Below are 22,911 nucleotides of genomic sequence, written 5' to 3'. Positions count from 1 at the left end.
AAAGAATATGATATCTCAGCAAAATATACAAACTTGATGCCTCGTTGGGGACTTTATACTCGACCAGATGTCGTTACGTTTACGTTTATTTTGACAGCTTTTCGGAAGCGGTATTTCAACAGATAGCTTTGTGTAATCCCTTTGTCCAATCGGTACTGTTGATAAACCGAAGGATTTAGAATCCACCCAATCACAGTATCGGTTCGTCAAAATCATACACTTTAAGCCAATCAACTGAACTGACAACAGCCGAACGCGTCAGGCGCTATCCTCCCATTTTCAACGTGTCAACACTACCGTAAATGCCCGGCCACTGTCGCGCTCACAAGCACTTAGGACTTGCTAAGGCAAACATGGCAGGAACATGTCGTGTCGTAAGTGTGCGAATTCTTTCGCGATCACGAATTTATGAATCAAGACCGCTAAGTTAACTTAAATCCAAATATTGTCACGTGTAGTTCTTAAAACATTGATACGTGTAAGAGACTATATGGACCGATGGACGCTATTAGAACTGTGTTGGTGACTGGGGGGTCTGGGTTTATGTAAGTTTACGTCGCCAGTAAGTCATGTTTTCATCTTTGTTTTCGCTGTCACAAGTTATTTCTCTTTTTTTTTCCCCAAACACAGTGGCTCTCACCTTGTGTGTTCCCTGGTTCAAAGGCATCCCGAATGGAAAATTTATAACTTGGATAATGTAAGCTCTGAATTTAAATTGATGTAACTGTAGTAATGTAGTAATTATGGGACATACTGTGTGTGAAAGTGCTTCAAGAGTGATGGAAAAGTGATTTTTTTTTTTTTTCACAGTTAGATTACTGCTGCAGTCCAAGAAGTCTGGAGAGCATTAAAAACACAGCAAACTATACTTTCATCAAGGTAATATAAAAAAAAACAACAACAGGTGACCATAAGATATAATTACTGTACGTATTCGTGTCACAGGGGGATATCTGTAACTCCCAGCTGGTGAACCAAATCTTCAACACAGAAAATGTTGATGTCATCTTTCACTTGGCCGCCAAAACCCACGTTGGTGAGCAGAAATGAAGCTTTTGGCATTCACAGCACTATTTACTGTCATTGTCTTGCTGGGGTTTCCCTCAGATTCATCCTTCCAAAGCCCATCCACTTTCCGGCATGTAAACATCGATGGGACCCGAGTTTTGCTGGCAGCCGCCAGTCAGACTCGCCACCGGCTTCAACGCTTCATCTATGTCAGCACCGATGAAGTGTATGGATCTAGTCTAGATGAGGTTTGGTGGATTCTTTCATTCATTTAGTTGCTTTAGCAGTGGTGTAACTGGATTCTGGTTCTGCAGGCATTTGATGAGAACAGTCCTATGAGGCCTTCCAACCCATACTCGGCCTCAAAGGCAGCTGCAGAGCACCTGGTCAGGTTGTACTGGAAAAAATATAAGGTGCATCAAAGAAATTGCTTTCTTGTGAAGCAGAAATTAGACACAATAGCATTTGACGGTATTAACCTACTGTGCTCTTATCAGGTTCCTGTCATCATCACCAGGAGCAACAATATCTACGGTCCCCAGCAATACATTGACAAGGTAGGGACTGACTCAATAACAGGGGTGAGAAGTAACTATCTGTAGAGCTGCAGAAGTGAGTCCTTTTACCAACTCTACTCTACGCAGGAGTAAATACTTTTGGCAAGTGTCAGGTTGTAGTAATTGACTGTCAAATACTTACAGGTCATCCCCAAGTTTGTCACCCTCTTGCAAATGAGCAGGAAATGGTAGGTGTTTGAATTGGAAAGGTGACATTGAGCAGAGTCTTAACTTTATGCTCGTCTCCTCTATGCCGCAGTACCATTCAGGGAACCCTCCCCAAATCTCGCCATTTCTTGTTCATCGACGACGTAGTCAACGCCTTCCTGGTTCTTCTGGAGAAAGGGATTGTGGGAGAAGTCTACAACATTGGGTCAAACTGTGAAGTCGCGATAGTGCAACTGGCCAGGGAACTTGTAAAGATGGTAAGTTGAAATGGATACCGCAAATAGCTAAGGGCGTAAACAATACACTCAGAGGCATGTGTATGTTTAAGGTGCAAGACGTGCCAGATGCTGAGCTGAATGACTGGCTTGAATTTGTGCCAGACAGGTGAGACCAGATAAATCCACCCATTCGCATTTAGGAGTTATCGGCAGCATCAACGTACTGATTCTCAACTAGTGTGTCAGGAGTCTGTTTGTTTTTTGTTTGTTTTGGGGAAGGGGGGGGGGGCACATTGCCCAGCTCTAATCCAGGGCATCCGCATCACACTATGAGAACATTCAGTAAAGTGTTAAGTCACAGTCAATTGCTCTGTAGGCCAAAAGTGGACATCCGTTACCCCATCAAGTGTGAAAAGCTGCAGCAGTTGGGCTGGAAGGCTGAGGTGTCCTGGCCTGATGGCATTAAACGAACTGGTAAGACAGGCACACATACAAACATAGGACAAACAGATCATGACAGCTAAAATATTTGTGTCTGTCTCTGTTGCGTCTGTGTGTTTGTCTGTTTTTAGTTAAATGGTACCAGGAGCACCAAGACTTTTGGTCGGGCTCACCAGAGGGCCCTAGAGAAATCCAAAGCACGTTGGAAGCTCCAAACAAATAGGCAGCACATCTTCGCCCATACAATTGCATTGTCTGTACTGCACAGCCTTATCGGACCAACAGGCAGGGAGCGCAGCCTTACTTAACGGAAACACTGTGAAATATACTCAAATGTGACACGAAAGCGGTCTTGTTTTGCCTTGGCTCAGTCAGGGCAGTAAGTTCCAGTGGGGCAAATCCAGTGGACTGGTACCGGAACCTACACTTTGTATTATTTTGAGCCAAGCAGTATTTGGTCTGAGCTTTTCAAACTCGCACATCAGCTCAGGCTGCTTCCCTGCCACAGAGATCACATTCCAAGAGTCGGCTTCTCAATCCACACCACTCAGCTCTGCACCTGACCACTTGGTCCTTAGTGAGCCTGTTGGAAAGGTGACCTACGTTGCCTTTTTGGGGTGTGCCAGGCCACTGAGCACTGCAGTGGGAGGTTTGACCACATCGGGGTGAGGGAAAACAATGTTGTTCAAGGGCATAAAGTGACAATTTAGCTCCTGGTATCAGGGGGAACCACGCAAACCCCTTTGCTACTAATATATAATGTAAAATAAAAAAAAGCATGTTAAGATCAAATACAAAGGGTTAAATTCTTGTGGGAGTGATTTGGAGCGACGACCAACAATGGAAGTGGAGACCAATTTGTCGGCTGGTGGAGCATTACAGTTTGGGTACATTTCTAAAAAAGACAGCAGACATAAGGGGGTCCACGATACCGATGGACTGTAAATAACAGACCAGCATTTAACAAAAAAAAAAAAAAAGGTCAGATGCCCACCTTGTGGTTGTTAGTTTCCTCCCTGGAGGTCTCATAATATAAGAAGGTCCTGCCTCACTTGGATACACGATATGGCTATGTTGACAGATATGGGGGTTGCCCACAAGAATTCAACTGCACATAAAATGAAACCAACTTGATAGCGTTTCTCAAGTGTGCATATAGCCAAGAAGGAACAGGTTAATTTTGCAAATCCAAACCTTTAATTGTGGTAAAATCACAATGGATGCACAATATCCTTAGTGTGGTGCTCCTTTTCGTGCACAACTGCTAAACTAATACATAAAGCAAATACTAACTAGCAGGCAAGGTGGCGCCATGGGTCCACGCTGAACTGTCTGGCCAGTCATTTATGGTGTTACCAGGATTCATGCACTGAGAATAGATCATTTTTGCAATCACAAACAAAACCAAAATGTTTTGTGGTCACCAGGTGACTTCAGTCTACTTGTCGCAAGTATCCCCCGACCCCCCCTCCCCAGAAACAACTTAAATTTGCAATGTTTGAAATCTAAAACGTAGCATATATTTGATGTGCCACCAACGTGGGCACAAATTTGACCCCGTAGCCTTGTGGAACAAAGAGGCAGAAACACTTCAAGGGTGAACCGGCAAACAAGAAAATCAATTGCCCATTTCCTGACTGGCCGGATACTCAGCAGTGAGAGCGCAGAAGCACACTGTGCCTGAAAATATGCAGATCACAACAACATAGCAATAGAACCACAGTTACTTCTGTGTTATAGACTTTGAACATCCCCACTTGATAAACAAAGGGACACAGGGTATAGAGAGGAAGGAAAAGTGTCAAATGAACAACAACAAAAAACTGACTTGGAGCGAACCTGGACATGTTTGTACTGCATGGTTTTTTTTTTCTTTCATTTTTTTTTTTTTTTTTTTTTTTTTTTTACAAAATGGTTATTGATTCTTACAATTTAATCCAAACCTTGGCATATTTGGTAGAATTGCCTCAAATTATATTTTTTTGGGGGGGGCCAATTGAAAATGTTTTGCTGAAAGTGTATTATAATCATGTTTGGCATCGGAACCTGTTGTTAAAAACAAGGTTAGTGGATCTGATACTGAGTCCAATGAGACTTTCAAGGTAATCGGTTTCTCTCCATACGTCACGTGTGTTGGAAAGCCAGTGTCTGCTGATGCCGTTCGAAGTTTAAGTGCTTGCGAAACGGCTTGGGACATGACCTCCTCAGAGAAACCCTCTTACGCCGTTATTAAAAAGCTCACGCTACCCCAGAAAAATAGAAATTTTCATTCATACCAATGACATTCAACATTCATGTGCCAGTGTTTTTGTTCACTGTCTTTTGGTCAAGTCACTTATTTAAACATTTGCACTAGGCTTATAAAAATAAATATTTCTCAAAAATGTCTGATAAATTACACAAACTAGCGAAAGGAGACTCAAGAACTTTGGGTGCAAAAAGCTGGATCTTGCCATTGTTCTGAACCACAACTCAAACCGGTCCCTGCAAACAGAGATTCACATCTGTACCATCCTTTTCCACACACATGCAAACACACACACACACACACACACACACACACACACATTTCCTATATCACTACTGAGTTAGAGTCTTTATATTGCACTCCTCACACAGACCTCTTGTGAGGTGTTGGAGGACCAGTGCTACAGAAGACATTTTGTAAAAACTAAGTTGGAGTTTCAGTCTTTCTACAAACGGAAGGCCTGCAGGCCGCAGCAAAGGGAGCATAGCACCAGTAAATTGTTCACCATCAAAAACAAACACCCCTTAGTCTCAAGAGAACGTTATCACCGAACGGTTGAGTTTTATGCCATGGTGGTGCCAACAATACAAACAACTCCATGGTAACGCGGTATCAATATCAGGTTTATTAGGACTGTCCGTCTTGAATTTAAGGCATCAAAAGGTAAATGATTCGCTATGGAGGCTGCGTGTGACATATCATGCTTCACCACCGGGTGGCAATGGCAAATTCAGAAAAGCAGAAAAACCCACAGCTATGCCAGAAACTGCAATCAGTGCTTTGAGCTAAATGTTAAAATTAGCAGGCTAACCCGCTGGTAATAAACAACATTAGGTTGCGGGTTTTTTTTTAAACATTTACAAGCAGCTAAAGTGATCTGGAAGGTACACGTGTGTATGTGTGTGTGTGAGAACGCCTAGCCCCAACACACGCTTCAGTCTGGAAGCAAGAATTTCAAGGCACATGGCACATCCGTGTTCATGACAGCAAAGTGCGTGCAAGCCACAAAAAGATCTCTGTTGAGTGAACTATGGAAGTCAATTAGGAGTGGGTGGAGACTTGGCATGGTGCCTGATAGCCAACATCACCGAAACCAAAGGCGTGACTGATGAAACGGCAATTAAGTCCTCAACCGATTGTCATTTGCGAGCCACCCGTCTCCTAGGTGTCAAGTGCACATCACATCTGACAACCTCTCTGGTCAACATGGTCATTTGTAATTTTGCCTGTGACCTACTCCCGCTCAACCACAAGGACTGAAATTCAGGGCCACGCCGGCCCGCACACAACAAATCTGTACAAACGTCATTTTGTCACAACAGGGAGAACCCACCTTTCACGGGGTTCCTTATGAATTGTGCGTAAACTAAATGCTGCTTTCAGACTTTATAGCTTTCAGATTTTATACTGTATGTGACCAACAAAACACACAACTCAACACTACATCCCTGTCTGATGGCACGCACGCAAACACACACACACACACACACACACACACACACACACACACAGTTCAGAAAACAACGTTAAAAAAAGCATGAACTAAAAACCTGCTAGACAACTTCAATGGTGGTTTTTGCATGTCTAAACTGCTTGACCAAAAAAAATACAACAACACTTGCATATGTCCAATTGTCTTCGCCCAGAGCTTGGCCGCGTGGGCAATTTGGAAAAAAAAAATCTACTGGAATCAAAATGTCCACTGAGCTCAGCTCTCTGGACAAATGTGGAGCCCAGCAGCAAGTGACCAAGCACATTATCACTTGACAATTTTCTACTATGTACATGTTATCTACATGTTAATTCAAGATCTCCATGCAAATAAAATAAATTCCCAAACAGGTTTTTGCTGTCACATTCCAAATGCAAGGAGAAATAGTCTCTTTTTTTTTTTAATATATGGCCTGGCTCCGCAGCAGGGCCACGAGTAAATGTATCTCTTTTTGTCGCGTTGCCTGTTGCCTAGCAGGGCAACTCACATGTAGCCCACTATCGTTATTGTCATTTGAAAACAGATTGAGCCGATCTCCAACCTTCTAAAGTAAACAATCACTGCCCCGTTTGTCTTACTCCCCCCTTTGAGCCTCTGCTGCCCTGCTGGGAGACACTCCGGCCCAATGAGTGCACTCATCCCTGACAAATAATCCAGAAACACTCAAAGCAATACTGGAATGTTTTGGGGTTTTGTTTTGTTTGTTTGTTTTTTGAAGAGAAAAAAACTCTTCATGTGACTCTCCAGGATAGAGTGAGCAGGGATTTTGGACTAAGTTTTATTTCCCCTTGAAAGACGTTTTTGGCCAAAAAAGGGCCTTCAGTTTGTAGGGTGAGGTGGAGTCAGGTTTCCAGGCACAAAAGGATGCCAAGAGTTGGCAAGACAGACATGGGCACTGGTAGATGGAACTTAAGCAAGGTCATCCTTTGATTGAAGGGAAGACAAAAAAAAAAAAAAAAAGTATACTTTAATGTGTTTAAATTTGCTGCACTGCTAAATTAGATTTTCCCTCGGTGGCCCAGTAGCTGAAATTCCAACTTTTGGCAACTATGCAAGGAACCTTTTGACATCAAGCTCAAAGTAGAGCTGCAATATTGAGATCAGATTTCGAGATGCACAAACCCTACTGCGGGAGGTTTTATGCTTTTAAGAAGCAGATCAGATGAGGAATTAAGCTTGAGTTTCATGGCAGTTTTAGAAAGTTTAGATTTGTTTTGCCAAGGTTTGATTTTGTTCATGTCTAGCTTGTTTCCTTCCAAAGAGAAATCAAGGTAACAAACCCACACATGACAATAAACAGTATGTTTTACACGTAACAGAAATAAGAAAAGCCAATGCTCGAATTCTTGAAGGCACAGTACAGAAAAAAAATGAGCTGTGTTGTTCTTTTTGCCAAGTAAAACACAAATCCTACTATTCTGTTAGCTGACATTTCAAGTGATGGAAAACAACTCTTGCTAGGACTTAAATTTCTACCCCAGAATTTCCTGGGTCTTCTCAGACATCTTTCCAAGACATCTGCACTTCAATTAAAAGAAAAGGTTAAATGAAACTAAGAGCAGTATTTGTGGCCTCTCTTCCAGGAGGAGGCCTCAAGATGGAGACCTAAAGTCTCAATTTGTTTCATGTCTCAGTCCTTTTTTTTGTTTTGTTTTTTTTTACTCATACGGCGGGCGTGCAGGAAACAAAAAGATGACACAGGGTTGGGGAGAGGCTCACTAAAAGCCTGTGTAACAGAGAGAGTGAGAGCCAAACAAAACAGAACGACAAAGCCAAAATTGTAATAGGTGGGGGCGTTAAAATAATCAAATGGAAGTATCTCTGTCATGTGGTCTGTTGTGAGATCCAACCATGAAATAAATTTAGATTACATTGTCCAGGGATGATGTGGGGGTGGCTGTAGAATGAGTATATTTATATCGCATGCACATAGGTTCTAAATGTCAACTAGGGCATCATATGGGGTGAAGACAACAGAGGTGAGAAAGGAAGACAGCAGAGTGGGAAAGGGACAAAATGTGCGCGTGAGGAAAAAGAGAATTAAGAGTCTAGTTGCCCCACCAGTCAACTTGAGAGTGTGAGTAGTTGCCGCCGTAGCCGTCGCTTGTGTAGAAGGTTCCAAAACCACCTGCGGCAAAGACGGAAACATGGTAATGTTTACCCAGCCTGAAGTGAACTACAGTTCTAACTTCAATCACAGTAGCACCACCTGCAAAGCCACGGGCTCCTCCATGTCCCGCTTGGTTCCGAACACCCCGAGCTCCAAAGCCCCCAGCGCTGCCTCCGGCGGCCGTTTGACGATAGTCACGGGCTCCAAATCCACCTGCAAACCTGCCAAATTCATCAAACACAAAGACAATTCAACCAAACCATGACCGGCTCTTTTAGACTACATGCAACATCTCCACAGAATCCTCATCAAACACAGCGGCGTGGGTTTGTATGCCTTTTGGAGCGTCCGCGGTTGCTGCTCTTATGCTGGTGCTCATAAGCCAGGCTTTCCAGCCATGAAGGAACTTCCTGTTTGGCTTCAACCAGGATGTCCAGCAGGTCTTTAGTTATGTTCCCGTTCTTGTCGTTGAAGAATGATGTGGCCAGTCCTGAAAGAAAATAGGCCTTATTTGTAATATTGAATGCATGCAACAATTGATGTTTTTCTTTGGAATCCTTTCTACCCCTCAACCTTTTTGTATACAAATAGTGAATGTGACTATGACGCTGCCATGTGATTATCACTCTGTGTAGACTAGTGAGAGACAGCCACAGATGCTCCAGTTATAAAAAGTAAGCAAAACACATCCCCAAAAAAATATTCAAAGTGTGTTCCATGATTATAAGGCATTTTGAAAATGTAACCATATTTTGTTAAAAGTGGTCAGTAGTTTTTTTTTTTAGGTTAATGGGGACAAGCCATTGTGAATAAGTGAATCCTGAGCCCACACATACATTGTATGTACATACATAGAGTGGAGGAAACATGTTTAAGAAAAGCTTGCCAACATTTCTTTCCCATGACCAGTGATATCCTAACCATTGCCCCGAGGTTGAACAAGTGCTTCTTATTGGGTACAAATGTTCTCTGTTTTTACATAACACACAACGCACAGTGTGCTAGAGCATGCTGAACGACCGCTAACCCTCTCTTAGCAGATCCAGGGCCGGGTTCAGCCAGCGTTGTCGTTCTTTATACCTCCATGCATCTGCTCACGCCGTCCCCGCCCTCTATGTCTCCGCACTCCCCTCTCACTCATAGCCATAAGTGCTCCGCATTTATGTTATGCCATGACTTTGTCGCTGTAGAATGACCAGCAATGATTTAGTTTTAAGCAAAAGCGACTTCATTTCAGGCTGAGTATTTTTGAATAATTCTTGCTGTAAAAGTGTGTCATTGCTTGATGAAAATAGGAAAATGCTGTTCCCGGATGAGGAGTTGAGAACCACTAGTTTGAAGCGTAAATACCACAAGCAGTTTATCTTACCCAAGTTTCCCACTCGTCCTGTCCGTCCAATGCGGTGCACATACTCCTCAATGTCACTCGGCAGGTCAAAGTTAATGACGTGCTTCACATTGGAAATGTCAAGACCGCGAGCTGCAACCTGAGTGATAGTAAGAGAAGCTTTTAAAGCATGGACATAGACGTGTTAGGCTGCATTTTGCCAAGTTCAAAATTTACTGACAGCCGTCGCCACTAGGATGGGACATTTTCCAGATCGGAACTGGTTCAGAGCCTCCTCTCTGTCCCTCTGGGAGCGGTCTCCGTGGATGCTGGTGCAAGCATAACCCTCCCGGTACAGGAAGTCCTCCAAGGCGTCTGCGCCTTTTTTGGTCTCCACAAAAACCAGAGTCAGCGAATCCTTGCCTAATCAGCCGAAAAGAAAAGGAATAACTGAAAATTAGCTCTCATATTTCATTCACAAGTGAGCTCAGGATTCTTCTAGCCAACTTAGCTGAAATAATAAGGCAACTTACGTTGGCAATGACAAATGAAACACATGCGTTGCAGAACGTATGGATAAATAAAAGCAGAAATACATCAACACAATTGCAATCATAATGAGGGCCACTTTTTATAAGCAACATGTCGAACAAATGACTTTTATAATAGAAACTGTTGGCATGTTCCACTGGATATGACTCATGCCAGGATGCACAGAACCAATGAGATAATACACAAAGATGAGTATTGCAGGCAGGTAGACAAAGTTGTCATCACAAGATATCAAGAAATAAACTTGTGGATGTGATTCTCTCCAGCAGAGCGCTTACCAGGCTTCTCCATGTTCTCGCCAGCAGTGTCCTGCACTTCACTGGGGATGACTTGGGATAAAACCATACCAAACCATCAACACCAACGACAACAATTGCCCTCGCTTGAGTAGGGGACCCATGGTGGTGTGCATGTGCGTGTGTTCATGTAGAATTTGCGACCGGGATGGAAACACAATCATGTCTCACCTGTGGCACTGAGCAGGTCCAGGAGAAAAGACCTCTTGTCGCTCTCTTCCACCCAAACCACTTTTTGAGTGATGTTCTCGGAAGTGGAGCCCACTCGTCCCACCGCCAGGAAGATATAGTCATCTAGAAAATCCCTGGCAAGAATCTACATGGGGAAGTGAGAGTCATGGGTTTTGCTCAGGTGAGATTGACTCAAAATGAATAAGAGCGCAGAGACACTGCACAGGCAACATAGGTTAACAGACACACTTGTATTTCTTTGGGAAAGGTGGCACTGAACATCATGGTCTGCCGAGTGCCTTTTGGAGGCATGGTGTCCTGTTCAACGATGCGCCGTATCTGAGGTTCAAAGCCCATGTCCAGCATTCGATCCGCTTCATCCAGAACAAGGTACCTATAGCAAAAGCAAACAGCCAACTGTGAACTAAAAAGGGAAGCGAGTCCAAAATGTACAAACATTTATTATGAATGGACACATTTTGTCTGTTTTGTCCTGACACATGTGAAGAGGGTAAATGGCTTTGCCATATAGCTTAATTAGTAATTTCTCAAAAGAAATTGATAAAATTGAGAATGCAAGCAAATATATCATGAATGAAAAAAAATGGGACCATTCTGGCAGGTGTGTCTGTTTTAAGAATACAAAAATAATAAATAAATTTTAAAAAAAAGAAAATCCCTTGGTGTGACCGCTTTGGCGAATCTCATGTAATAACATTGTGATATGCTTTGTCATACAAAAATTACAATACCATCACACGACTGCCGCTAGCCTTTTCTTAGCCCACGTTCTTGTGTTCTAATGTAGTGGTTCTCAAATGGGGGCCTTAGTACCCCTGGGGGTATTTGATGGAACTTCAGGGGGTAATCGAGATTTTAAATAAAACGCAAAAATCCTTTAAAAATAATTTTTGACTTCAATTGTTTCAGGAAAATATAAGTTCATAAAACAAATTTTATGCTCAGAAGGTTATTTAAATTAATTATTGTAAAAACTCAATTCTCCCCAATACTAAAATGGTTCCACCTAACTTGTCCTGTGTCACCTCTCGTTACCTGTCAAGGTAATGATTTATTTTTGTGAACACATCTCTACCATGATCCAAAAAGAGGACACTTCAAGTTGAATATTTTTATTTTAATGACTGTATTTTTTGGGGGGAGAATAGTTCTGACTATTATTTTGGGGACAAATAATAATAGGTCAATGACTTATTGTTTTTTTTTTTTTTAACAAATCTCTACAGTAACCCCTAAAAGGGACATTTTAAGTAAATTATTTTTCTGTTGACCAATATTTCTTCATAATTATTACTTTTTGAGAACATGTCTGACACTTTTTTTTGGTGGAAAAATATTCATTAGTTATTTCTCTTTGATAACAGGTTTTTTCTATGATCAAAAAAGGCACTCGTGGACCAATATAAAAGGACATTTGAAAGGGTCTCAAGTTTAATCAATCAGACACTCATGGTTTGTTTTAAGTTTTTTGTTGTTTTTTTTTTGTTTGTTTTTTTTTTTTTTTTACCCAAAACGCTTAGCACAGGTTAAGGGGTACTTGGCTGAAAACATATTTCACAGGGGGTATGTCACGGAAAAAAAGTTGTGAACCACTGTTCTAGTGTATATGTACTGCATAACTTCAGTAAACGAGCAGTCCATCTAGAGCAGGCATGTCCAAAGTCCGGCCCGAGGGCCAAATGCGGCCCGTGGTCAATTTCCATCCGGCCCGCAGCCTCTGTCATAAAATCCTGTCATAAAATCAATAATGTCTGGCCCGCATGGAGAATGAATACATTGGGCAGCAGCGCTGTTACGTGTGTGCTAATTGCTGCCGTCTATAGGTTCAATTAGGAACAGCAAATTGGTATATGAGTAATTGACTGTATGAGCCCCAAACTCTCTAAAATGGCAACAATCAACAAATGGAGGAAAGTTGACTGCGAGGCCGATGGTTCAAGGATGAGTGGAAATTGGACTATTTCTTCACTGAAATACGGAACAACTGTCTCTGCTTCATTTGTAAAGAGACAGCGGCTGTTTTTAAAGAGTTCAATGTGAAGCGACATTACCAAACAAAACATGCTGACGTATATGGCAAGACCACAGGTAATGAACGCAGCGAGAAACTGAAACATCTTGAAGCTAGTTTAATCTCACAGCAGCAATATTTTACAACTTTTACTGACAGCTGGAGAAGTCCGAGAGATTCGAGCATCTGCTAAGAAAATGCTAAGCTTGTTCGACCCGACGTCCCCGACGTCGGGTCGAGAAGACATTCTCGGTTATGAACTTAAATTGTAAATTGTGAAGACACGGCTATCGGACTCCCACTTACAAGACATCTTGCGCATCCATACTACTGCCGTAGAGCCACACCGGGCCTTTGTCCTGCACTCCAGATCTCAGTTTCACCCATCGCACTCATGCGCACAAGTCACTTTTCATTTACGATCAGTCTGAAAACTTTTTTTTTTTTTTTTTTTACTTTTCACTCCAGAGTAATAACCATTTAAAAATCCAATCAACATTTATAGTTACTAGTGTCATATTTTAAATGAGCCCTGCACTTGTCGATATGACTATTACTCGTTCATTTCTCTGTTATTGTGTTTACAATTTTTAAAAATATTAAACTGCTATGGTGAGATATTTTTTATGTTTCAAATGTAATTTGTACCCAAGAGTACAATTACTTCTGTTCAACTGTTACAAAAAAGTTAAAGTGTTAAAAAAAAGTGAAGTGAATATTCAATTTCAATATTTAATGTCAATTCAATTTTGATATGCACGTTTCAAATGAACAATAACACATGCTTAAGATATCTGAAATGAAAATAAAAAAGCAAATGTGAAACACAGAACGGCTCGCTGAAATGTATTTAAATTCATTGCTGTTATATGTAAAGACAGCCTTGTCAAGGTTGCCCCCCCTACATTTAACACACCAAATCTGGCCCCCTTTGCAAAACGTTTGGACACCCCTGATCTAGAGCATGTATTGATTTAACCCTAACCCAAAATAAATAAAATCAATGCCGGCAACAGTGACAAGTTAGCTTAACTTTCATTATGATGATTGGTGAAGCCAATTTATTTTAAAAAGTGATGCATGATCTACTAGCTTGTGGACAGGGAAGCTTGCTCCTCTATGCATATCTTACTTGCAATAGTCCAGTCCAATCTTGCCTCTCTCCATCATGTCCACCAATCTTCCAGGAGTGGCCACCAATAGGTGACAGCCTCTTTCCAGATCTCGGATTTGCTGGCCAATGTCTGCTCCTCCATAGACGACACAGGGACGCACTCTGGACCGGTATGAAAACTAAAACAAAATGATTAATTAAACTAATTAAATTAAAAATTAATTAAAAAAAATAATTAAAAATTAATTAAAAATTTGTAACACAGTACACTAACAAAACAATATACTTTTTTTTTTTTTTTTTTTTTTTTTTTTTTAAAAAAAGGCAGATGAAGAAAAGCAGGGGTACCAGGACAGAGCCCTGGAATAGTGATGGCTAAATGAGGCCTCCGGAATCGTATTGCCACATTGGGCAAGCTGTATTGATACGGTGTTGGCACTTCTATACTACCATTTTGGTGATCAATAGGATACCAGATGGTAATTATTTGTTTTTCACCCAACCTATAAATGATATATAGTATTGCATGTACATTTTTACTGTTTCTATTTTAATCCAAATTTAACATATCTTTGAAATGTACAGCGAATAAATCACAAGAACATGAGTCAATGTTAAAAAATGGCATGAAATTTATTTTTCTACGTGTTTTTATAAAAAAATTAAAATAATAAAAAAAAAAATCTTTTCTATGTAAACTTTCATGTGTGAAAAAACTCATGTTTTAGAATTGCCTCAAACAATGCATGGAAGTATGATTTTTTTTTTTGGGGTGTATGAAATGTTTATTAATTAACAGCATTTGCTCGCTTAGGGAGTAAAACCCATGAAACGTTTGGGGGGGGGGGGGGGGGGGGGGGGGGGCAGTGGAGCCCCGTGTCACAACGTCCCTGATTTACGTTACGTCCAGATTTAAGTAACTGCTTCTGTCTGCTGTAGGAATCTGTCAAATATGTAAAGTTTAAACACTTTTCACATTTAAAACGTTAGGGTTAACCACATATACATACATGGGGTTTTTCCTTTGGGATTTCACTTTTCGTGGGGGATATTTGGTCGCCATTAACCGCGAATAACAAGGGAACAAAGTATATGGAACCTACCTTCCTGGCTTCGTCATATATCTGTAAAGCCAGCTCTCGAGTAGGGGCCAGGACCAGAGAAATGGGGTACTGCTTCCGACGGCCATATTTTCCATTGTCCTACAATATGTGGAATAATTACCATATGATATCCAAAAAGCAGCAGGTCACAGGTGAAAGATTAACATCGATGTCAAAGAATGACGGATACAGTGAAAGCAAGAAATAAACTGAAGAGCTATCATTAGAGCATACACCCAGCTAAGACGACAATGAATACATTTTAGCATATATAAGTACTCAGCAAGGATGTGGTTTGCCGTTTAGCTAGTGAGTGATTGTCACATTTGGACCTACTGTAACTCCTCAATCTTTGTAAGGAGCTATGGTTGAAATCTCAATAATGAGTGATGCAAACACAGTAAAATATATTAAATGATTACTTCCTCTTTTGCGGTAATATCACCAAACAATGTTTTAGTGATATTAGTTTAGTCAACACCTTGAAAATTCACATCTGGGCTATGTCACTCACATGTTCAAATTTGTTTAACTGCAGTGAGAGACAGAGTTTAACTCACTCCACTTTACTTAGGCCAGGCCAGGCATGTTCAAACCCGGTCCTCCAGGGCCGCTACCTTGTATGTTAAAGGTTTCTGTCCTCCCAACCACAGACTGCACTGAATGAAGTAATATATGAAAGTCTTGGTTCGCTTTTATTTTGAAGTTCCTCCCGGAAGCAAGGTTGTGACAACGATCTGCTACTTGATCATTTTTACCTCTCAGCGTGAGCGGCAATTGATGGAAACAACAACGCTGTGTTTTTTTTTTTTCTTAATTGACACTCTTTTTTCAGCTGAGTAGTTGTTTATGTAGTGTGATGTCATGCAGTCGAATAACAATAGCGAGGCGGGCCCCTTGTCAACCCCGATCAACACAATGGACATCCCTGGTCTATCATATCGTCTGTAACTAACTGGAAGTAAACCTGAAATGCTTAGCATTTGTCTCATACTGGCCATTTGATGTGAAACCCAAATGATTTCAGTTAACAAATGATTTCAGTTTAACAGTCAAAATAAAAGGCAGTGCTTTTCTTTTGGTGGAGAAAAAAAAAGTCAAAATAAATTCCACACCTGCCCAGAGGCTTTAGCTGCATTAAGAGCATCTCCTGGTCCCTCTGCGTAGATTTGGCTGAGAATCGGCAGCAGGAATGCTGCAGTCTTCCCAGAACCTATAAACAAAAAAGGGCAAAAATCAACAACTTTGTGCTGATCCTGCACATTAACACATCGAAGCCAAACACAATTTGGCATACCTGTCTGTGCGCAGGCCATGAGGTCTCGTTTAGATTTGACAATTGGAATGGCATATTTCTGGACAGGGGTTGGTCGGGTGTAGCGGCTCAGCGCAATATTGCCCATGATAATCTCACCCATGTCAATGTCCTGGAACTACAAAATTTTAATCAGCATTTAAATCGGTTAAACACTTGCAAACAAAACATCAAGGGGGGCAGAATTCAATTTAGACTTACGCTCTCAATGTGATGAGGGCAGTTCTGTCCAGTGGCCTCGACAGGAATGTCGTCATATTTCTCAAAATTAATCCCAGTGTTGCTGCCAGAGAACAACTCGCTAGAGGGCAGAATGAAGATCTGTTAAACACTATTTGACCAAACCAGTCATTGGAAAATACATAGTTAAAAAAAAAAAAATGTGGCTTTAAGAAGTTGCTGGCCGTGTTCCACTCACAATGACAAATTTCACTCAATTGAGCGTTTGTATCTGATAGCCTACTACAAGACTCTGCAAGGTGTAATGAATTGTATAAATCCATATTGCCTTTCTCCTTATGAAGCCCAACATTAGTCTGACTTACTGCTCAAGGCGTTCATTGAGTGGCGTTGGTTTAGACCAGTCTCCATCACTGCAGGCCTCCTCCACCCAGCGGCTGTTTCCACCTCCGCCCCCATTGTACCCACCATGGTCAAAGCTAAGCCAAAAACACAGAACATAGTCCAACAAATGTGCATTTGCAAATTTAAGCATATTCTCAGTAGAATTTCAAATACAGTGTTACCTTGATCAAACAATTGTATGTTACATGACCAAGGTCGTCACTCAATTTACCTGTACAGCTACTAAATTTTCTGCACTCCGTGCCTATATGTGGGGGCAATACGCCGGCTTAATTGTTGCATTTTTTTTCCCCTTCGGGTTACGAGGCGGTACATCACAAGCTTGCTGATAACCTATATTTGAGCTCACAACAGAGCTAATGAAACAAGTTGAAGTAATTCTTTGCAACTAAAAAAAAAAAAAAAACCTAAAAATTGTGGTACTGTTACCAAAACAAAGACTGTACTTGTATACATTATTGATTTATTTATTAATTTTTATTCAAACTTGAGCCGTTGTTAATGGAAAAGGAAGGTAGAACATTAATATCATCTCACCGTCCACGATTTGCATTGCTTCTGTCACTGAAGAAAGCAGATTTTCCTCGGTTGTTTCCAAAGCTGCTGTAGGCATCCTTGGCAGTGTTCCAACCGCCAGTGTCTAACAAGATCATTGAACACACAAGAAAAGGGCATCAAGTTTCCTCAACCAAGCAAGTAGGTCAATGGTTACATGCAGTCAAACAGCATCACCACCTTTGTTTTCGTACAACCCAAAGCCCAGTGGCTGAGCGGGATTGATGGGAGTGAAGGATCCACCTCTGTTGCCACGATAGCCGCTTCCGCCCATGCCCCCTCTGCCCCGCTCCATGCGAGGCGGACCTCGGTTGTAAGCGTTCCCACCGGTCATGCGGTTGTCATGGTAACCATTGACAAAGTTGCCTCGGCCCCCATCCCAACCAACTGCAGAGAGGGAACACTAACTAAATAACTGATTTCAAGCGACGCTAAGTTCACGGGAAAGGCATCTTACAGGCGGCGGCAGGTGCGATGGTGTAGCCTGCTCTGGCAGCAAACACATTTCCTCCTAGAAAAAGAAAATATTGAACATATTATATATGTAACTAAATGAAAAGTAAAATGTGGCCAACTGAAGTGAATGCAGCAAGTTAGACTTTCAAAATGTAGCATTCTGAGTCACTTGGGCCTCTAGGACTCATACAAAGTAATTTTTTTGGGGGGAAGAAGCACTAAATAGATGCTCCTCACCATTTTTAGGACCATCTTTGTTCCGTAAATGTGGAGGAATGTATCTTCCTGCAGACACGAGAGAGACATCAGCCTCATTCTAACAATCAGTAAATAGGGAAAGTAACACACAAACAAAAGCAAAAAACAATACCGGTAGTAATTTACAATGTCACAGTGCCACATTATGCCCCATGGAGCTGCCTCAATATTACCAAGGCAGCAGTAGGGTGTGCGATCACCAACTGCTCTCACAAGTAAAACATGTAGGTACATAGAGAGTGCTTACTGTTGGTCCCACCACCTTGTCCGTCTGCCACATTCAAGTCTAGGACAGCAAGCTAGGGATGAAAAAAAAAAGTTTGCAAATTTTTACCAAAACTAACAAACTTGTTGACCATAGTATAAGTTGATATGACTTTGTTACTATAAATTGATACTTTATTCCACAGTGATGATTTTGTTTTGATGCATAGGTATGATTTAGCTTGCTGTGTGTCCATGTACTGTAAGATGATGATCAAAATGCAGCCGCTGCTGTAAAATAATATCCAGGATTGTACAAAAAGTATTGGCACTACATGGTTTTTATGACGTAAAAACCCAAAACAAAGTGGCATGCAAAATACATAGAGTGGTTCTGAAAGATGAGTTTAACTTGTGTGACAAAAGCCATGACAAATCATTTGTATTACTAATCAGATCCCATTCCATATTAGAAATTTAGTCCAGCCTCTCAAAACAAAGTTATTTTTTCAGGAAAATATACTAATAAAAAAAAAATAAGCGTAAAAAACACCTGCTAATTACATGAATGTGAAGAATGTGAAGAATTTTAAAAATTCTTTGTCCATCGTGATAAAATCGTTTTGATTGTGTGACTTCTTCCGGTGTGCGTTTAGGCCACCTGGAGGCAGTAGAATGTGGATATTCAGCTATACGGGGAGTTACCGTCCATAATTTGCAAGAATAGTAAATTTTTGCGGAGGTAAAGCTTGGATTAGGTGAAGATTCCCTGAGAGTATTATTCTACTGTCTACAACAAAACAGCATGGTGTTAACCCGTCTACGGCATTTATTTGTTGCTCTTTGTTTACATTAACCCTGATGCATGTCCTATCTATACCAACACTCTTCCATGAGTCGAGTCAAAAATGACCCCATTTAGAATCAATGCATATTTGCAACGAACCTTTACTTTGGGTAAAGGCGGTGCTTTTTTATTATATTTTGTTCAAGGAGTGATTTCATTTTTTACATGTTCGTTCATCGCTTTTTATTTACATTTAATCACAAAACTATCAAGTATCAAAAATGTGAACATCTCTCTTCTCACTATGTGCGACTGTTCCAAACCACTTGCTTCTGGCTGTGATCACTGCACACAGGAATACTGTGTTGTAGTCTGTTTCCAGTCGGTAGGCTCTGGTCCTCTTATCACACGTAACTCAATGTACTGTTTAACAGCATCATGTCAACATGATATCAAAGCGCAAGAAATGGCGGCTATCTTCAAATCTTCCAATTGACATGGTGACGTTCCAAACTGGGTTATGTAAAGCATCGGTCCCCTAACTTTTTATCACCACGGACCGGTCAACGCCGGGGAGGGGGTTGGGGTTAGGGGGGCTGCTGGCTGCTCTAAAAAAACACATCGTCCTACTCACTATGTATGTATGCGGCCAGAAGCGGCGCCAAAAAAACAAAGATCAAGCCGGGGGTTGGGGACCGCTGATGTAAAGGAGTCCGAAAGAGCTCACTGATAGGTTAAATCCCACCTCCTGCAAAATTGGTCAATCCAATGAAGGCCATGAGGCCGGCGTTGTTTACATTTTCTTCTGTCTGTTGTTACTCATCATCCCTCCATGTTTGTACTTGTCAGCACCTATTATACTATCTGTGATAAACAGCTTCCATGCATCTATTGGGGAGATGATGCTCAACCTGGGTGCAGGCCCTGACTGATCATTTTGTTGGACACAATATCGATTTCTTCTTTGGAGGACGTGTTAGAGGACCCCTCTTTTTCCAACTGATCTTATTCAGTGGGAGGAGGTTGATATCTCGGTGGCCTGACATCTCCTGGTGGACAACAGTTTTGGGTCCTCTGCATCCGAAATGTCAGATCCTGAGTTATTCCCCTCGATGGGCTCTTAATCCCATTTGCCCAGGACCATTTGTCATGCAGGGTTGTTCGGGAATCCTAGTTAGCCTCCTAGCAGCCATGATACTCTGGATGAGAAAAATAAAAATTACAATGTTTGAATGGCACACAGAAATATAATATTTAAATATATAACTCCATTTACATACAAGTAAATGCATTCACACATGCATATGTGCACGCACATTAATGCACACACTCACACATGTCATTGAACAATCAATAAGCATAACAAGGCCACCTAATGGGTTAGCTTTTATTACAAGGTCTTTTATAAAGAGTCTCTACACAACAGATGCATCAATAGTAATCTGCAGAAAGCGAACTGTAGTTGGAAGTAAGATAACTAGAGAACAACAAAGTAGGCTAATTTAATACAAATAAAACTAATACTTTGTCACAGAAAAGACATGAATGTAGAAATTAAGTTAAAGACAATACTTACGCGTATGTTGCTGTGTAAAATGACCTCCTGGGTGATGAGGCTGCTAGCATCAGATGTACATTTGTGACAGTAATTGTATTCTGACAGTCACAGTTGATGGGAATCAAAGATTCCTGGATCTAACCCTTCGAGGATGCATAGAAACCGGGTGGGGTCATTTTTGATCCCACTTATGGAAAAGCTGGGTAGTGATATACTATGGCACTTTTTCTTAACAATTTCTTAAAATGTATGAAAAATTAAAGATAAAATTAAACTGCATTTTAGTAAGTATAAAATAAGTTTTTATGAGAATTCCTGGACTCATTGTAAAAGCATTGAAGAATAACACCTGGGATTCACGTTGACCCTATTTACGTATCAAAGAGTTAAATGGATGTGTACTGTACAAGGCAAAGAGGTGACTGCTGTAAATACAAGTCATGCAAAATTAAAAAAGCGGATTTGAAAGCATACACCACACACTTCACTATCACAGACTTAGTACTGAAGTCTGTGCATACACACAAATCACATTGCAAAGAGAGTTGCGGAACTCTGCCTCAATTAAATAAAAACGAAATTCAGTTGAAAAGCAAGATTATCACAACGCAATCGTGACAAATTTACAAAGTCAAAACGAATTGTGAGGGGAAAAAAACTAAATGATGATGGCCGAGGTCTGCGCCCAATTTATTTTGGGCCAATATTAAGACAAAATCTCTTGATTTGGCCAGGTAAACAAACATAGTGTGAGTCGGGTGCATATTCCTGCGTCGCTAGTGACGCATTATATTTGAGCATTTTTGTGACGTATGCGAGTTAAAACAAAAAGGGAAAAAGCTTTTTGGATTTGACAATAAAGTGTGTCACGCTGTCAAATTTCAGCATTGAGATGGTGTCGACTCCGAAGGCTTGACATGTTAGCGTACCTCCATTTTATTTTTGCTTCAGAGCTGCAAGACACGCAGTGAGGATAATAGCGAACTGGTCCGTTCGATATGCAAACCTGACCGCCCCGACGGAGGCCGTCGTTATTTGGCGATCACTTTTCTGTACGAAATATTTTAGGAACACTATAACACGCGAATAAATAAAGAGTTTGCGTAAATGTATATGTGGGGATGTCATTTGTAACGGCAATGTTTCGAGAAATAGGAATAACATTTTCACCATTATACACTTGGCACAATACAGCTGGCCCTAGGAGTCAAACGAATGAAGCGCATCCAACGTTAGCAAGATAGCATCCCGCTAGCGATTGTTAGCCGCTAAGCTAACACCATTGTAAGCCTTTTTTTTGCCGAATGACGCCACAAGCAACATCGAACGAGCTGCTTACCTGTTGTTCTAGACCGTGGACATTCTCGACGGACACATGACTCATCACTATGGAATATGGAGGAAAAATGTTGACGTTGAGAAAAAGACCTCTTTGTTTGCCGGGGTTCGATATAACGTTATCGTCCTTTGTCGCGTGCCTGGCAGCGACAAAAGAGATAGGCTATTCGGCAGGTTTGGAAGAAGAGTCCACACTTTGCAGAACGCAAAGAGAACTTTGCTTGAAATTCCACTACGTTGCTTACCAACGTGCTACTTGATGCAAACCCAGCTGATGTCGATTTGTTCTACAGCTGGGAATGAGGATGTGCTAAGAAAGCACGCGTGAACAAACTAGAGGGGAAAAAAAACATCCGGTGATGATGGAAAAATAAAGGTAAAATAAAAGGGTTTGCAGAAAATTTCAAAACAGGAAGTTGAGCACCGAAATTGAACGGTTTATCTTGCAAAAGAATTTTAGCCGTCGAGTGAGAATATGTGCGTTTGTTGTATGTTAACGATGGCTTTCCATTTTGCAAAAAATGGTTACAACTCCGATAGAAAAACCGTTTCTGTATGTGTGTATATATATATATATATATATATATATATATATATATATATATATATATATATATATATATATATACATTCCTTGATTAAAGTACATTTATAATAATAGAATATACGCTATAACTACATATGCTTCCTTATCTTGAAGCTTCCTTACCCGAACATCGGCAAATAATTTAATTGAAATTCATCCTCAATTCCATTATCCCTTTTTTTTTAACGAGTCTACTTTTAATATATTTTAAAGCAATGATTTAATGTCTTAAAAGCATTAAATTAATGCTTTAAAATATGCATTTTAAGCAAGTTTTGTCACTCTGTTGTTCTTTTGTTTACAATGGAGCAGCCCCTCCCACCACGGCAACAATATATCAAAATGCCTTTTGAGTAATCATATAATATTGAGTAATCATAATATTGTATTTTGCAATTAATTAATTCGTGTTTTGATCGCTCTTCAACGTCG

General features: G+C 40.9%; 2 protein-coding genes across 4 annotated transcripts; one reads left to right on the top strand and one right to left on the bottom strand.

Moving 5' to 3' along the window:
* Positions 1-304: 304 nt before the first annotated feature.
* Positions 305-6,479, top strand: tgds (TDP-glucose 4,6-dehydratase). Its single transcript, XM_088407859.1, has 12 exons — positions 305-545; positions 631-697; positions 811-879; positions 946-1,036; positions 1,108-1,256; positions 1,323-1,421; positions 1,506-1,565; positions 1,710-1,753; positions 1,825-1,990; positions 2,062-2,117; positions 2,328-2,425; positions 2,524-6,479. Exons 1-12 carry the CDS (start codon positions 499-501, stop codon positions 2,613-2,615), a joined length of 1,038 nt encoding a protein of 345 aa, XP_088263985.1. The 5' UTR covers positions 305-498; the 3' UTR covers positions 2,616-6,479.
* On the bottom strand, positions 3,567-22,211 carry LOC148427904 (ATP-dependent RNA helicase DDX3X-like). 3 transcript variants are annotated; one of them, XM_088407854.1, is made up of 20 exons: positions 21,895-22,211; positions 18,254-18,305; positions 17,986-18,033; positions 17,750-17,803; positions 17,473-17,679; positions 17,275-17,377; positions 16,698-16,811; positions 16,354-16,453; positions 16,135-16,270; positions 15,953-16,050; positions 14,838-14,936; positions 13,753-13,913; positions 10,838-10,982; positions 10,589-10,733; positions 10,400-10,450; positions 9,811-9,992; positions 9,612-9,729; positions 8,579-8,732; positions 8,342-8,463; positions 3,567-8,260 (listed from the first exon to the last, which is right to left on the bottom strand). In XM_088407854.1, the coding sequence occupies exons 1-20, from the start codon at positions 21,937-21,939 to the stop codon at positions 8,181-8,183; spliced, it is 2,214 nt and encodes a 737-aa protein (XP_088263980.1). In that variant the 5' UTR covers positions 21,940-22,211; the 3' UTR covers positions 3,567-8,180. The 3 variants fall into 3 exon arrangements, with proteins under 3 accessions (XP_088263980.1, XP_088263981.1, XP_088263982.1); XM_088407855.1 differs by lacking the exon at positions 17,986-18,033; XM_088407856.1 differs by lacking the exon at positions 10,400-10,450 and having other exon boundaries at positions 21,895-22,210.
* Between the last annotated feature and the right edge of the window lie 700 nt (positions 22,212-22,911).

Source organism: Hippichthys cyanospilos, chromosome 2, assembly GCF_059441005.1.
Source record: "Hippichthys cyanospilos isolate Australia breed blue-spotted pipefish chromosome 2, RoL_Hcya_1.0, whole genome shotgun sequence".
In the NCBI taxonomy this organism is placed as follows: domain Eukaryota; kingdom Metazoa; phylum Chordata; class Actinopteri; order Syngnathiformes; family Syngnathidae; genus Hippichthys; species Hippichthys cyanospilos.
Note: the sequence above shows the minus strand (reverse complement) of the source record. Positions and strands in the feature narration are given on the sequence as shown.

What these genes read in the sequence shown, in the direction of transcription:
- tgds (XM_088407859.1), top strand. Translation starts at nt 499, where the DNA reads ATGGACGCTATTAGAACTGTGTTGGTGACTGGGGGGTCTGGGTTTAT. An exon ending in TGTACTGGAAAAAATATAAG is followed by an intron (nt 1,422 to 1,505) that starts GTGCATCAAAGA and finishes TGCTCTTATCAG; the next exon opens with GTTCCTGTCATCATCACCAG. An exon ending in CCAGGGAACTTGTAAAGATG is followed by an intron (nt 1,991 to 2,061) that starts GTAAGTTGAAAT and finishes TGTATGTTTAAG; the next exon opens with GTGCAAGACGTGCCAGATGC.
- LOC148427904 (XM_088407854.1), bottom strand. Translation starts at nt 21,939, where the DNA reads ATGAGTCATGTGTCCGTCGAGAATGTCCACGGTCTAGAACAACAG. An exon ending in CAAAGATGGTCCTAAAAATG is followed by an intron (nt 17,804 to 17,985) that starts GTGAGGAGCATC and finishes TTCTTTTTCTAG; the next exon opens with GAGGAAATGTGTTTGCTGCC. An exon ending in CTCAATGAACGCCTTGAGCA is followed by an intron (nt 16,454 to 16,697) that starts GTAAGTCAGACT and finishes TCTGCCCTCTAG; the next exon opens with CGAGTTGTTCTCTGGCAGCA.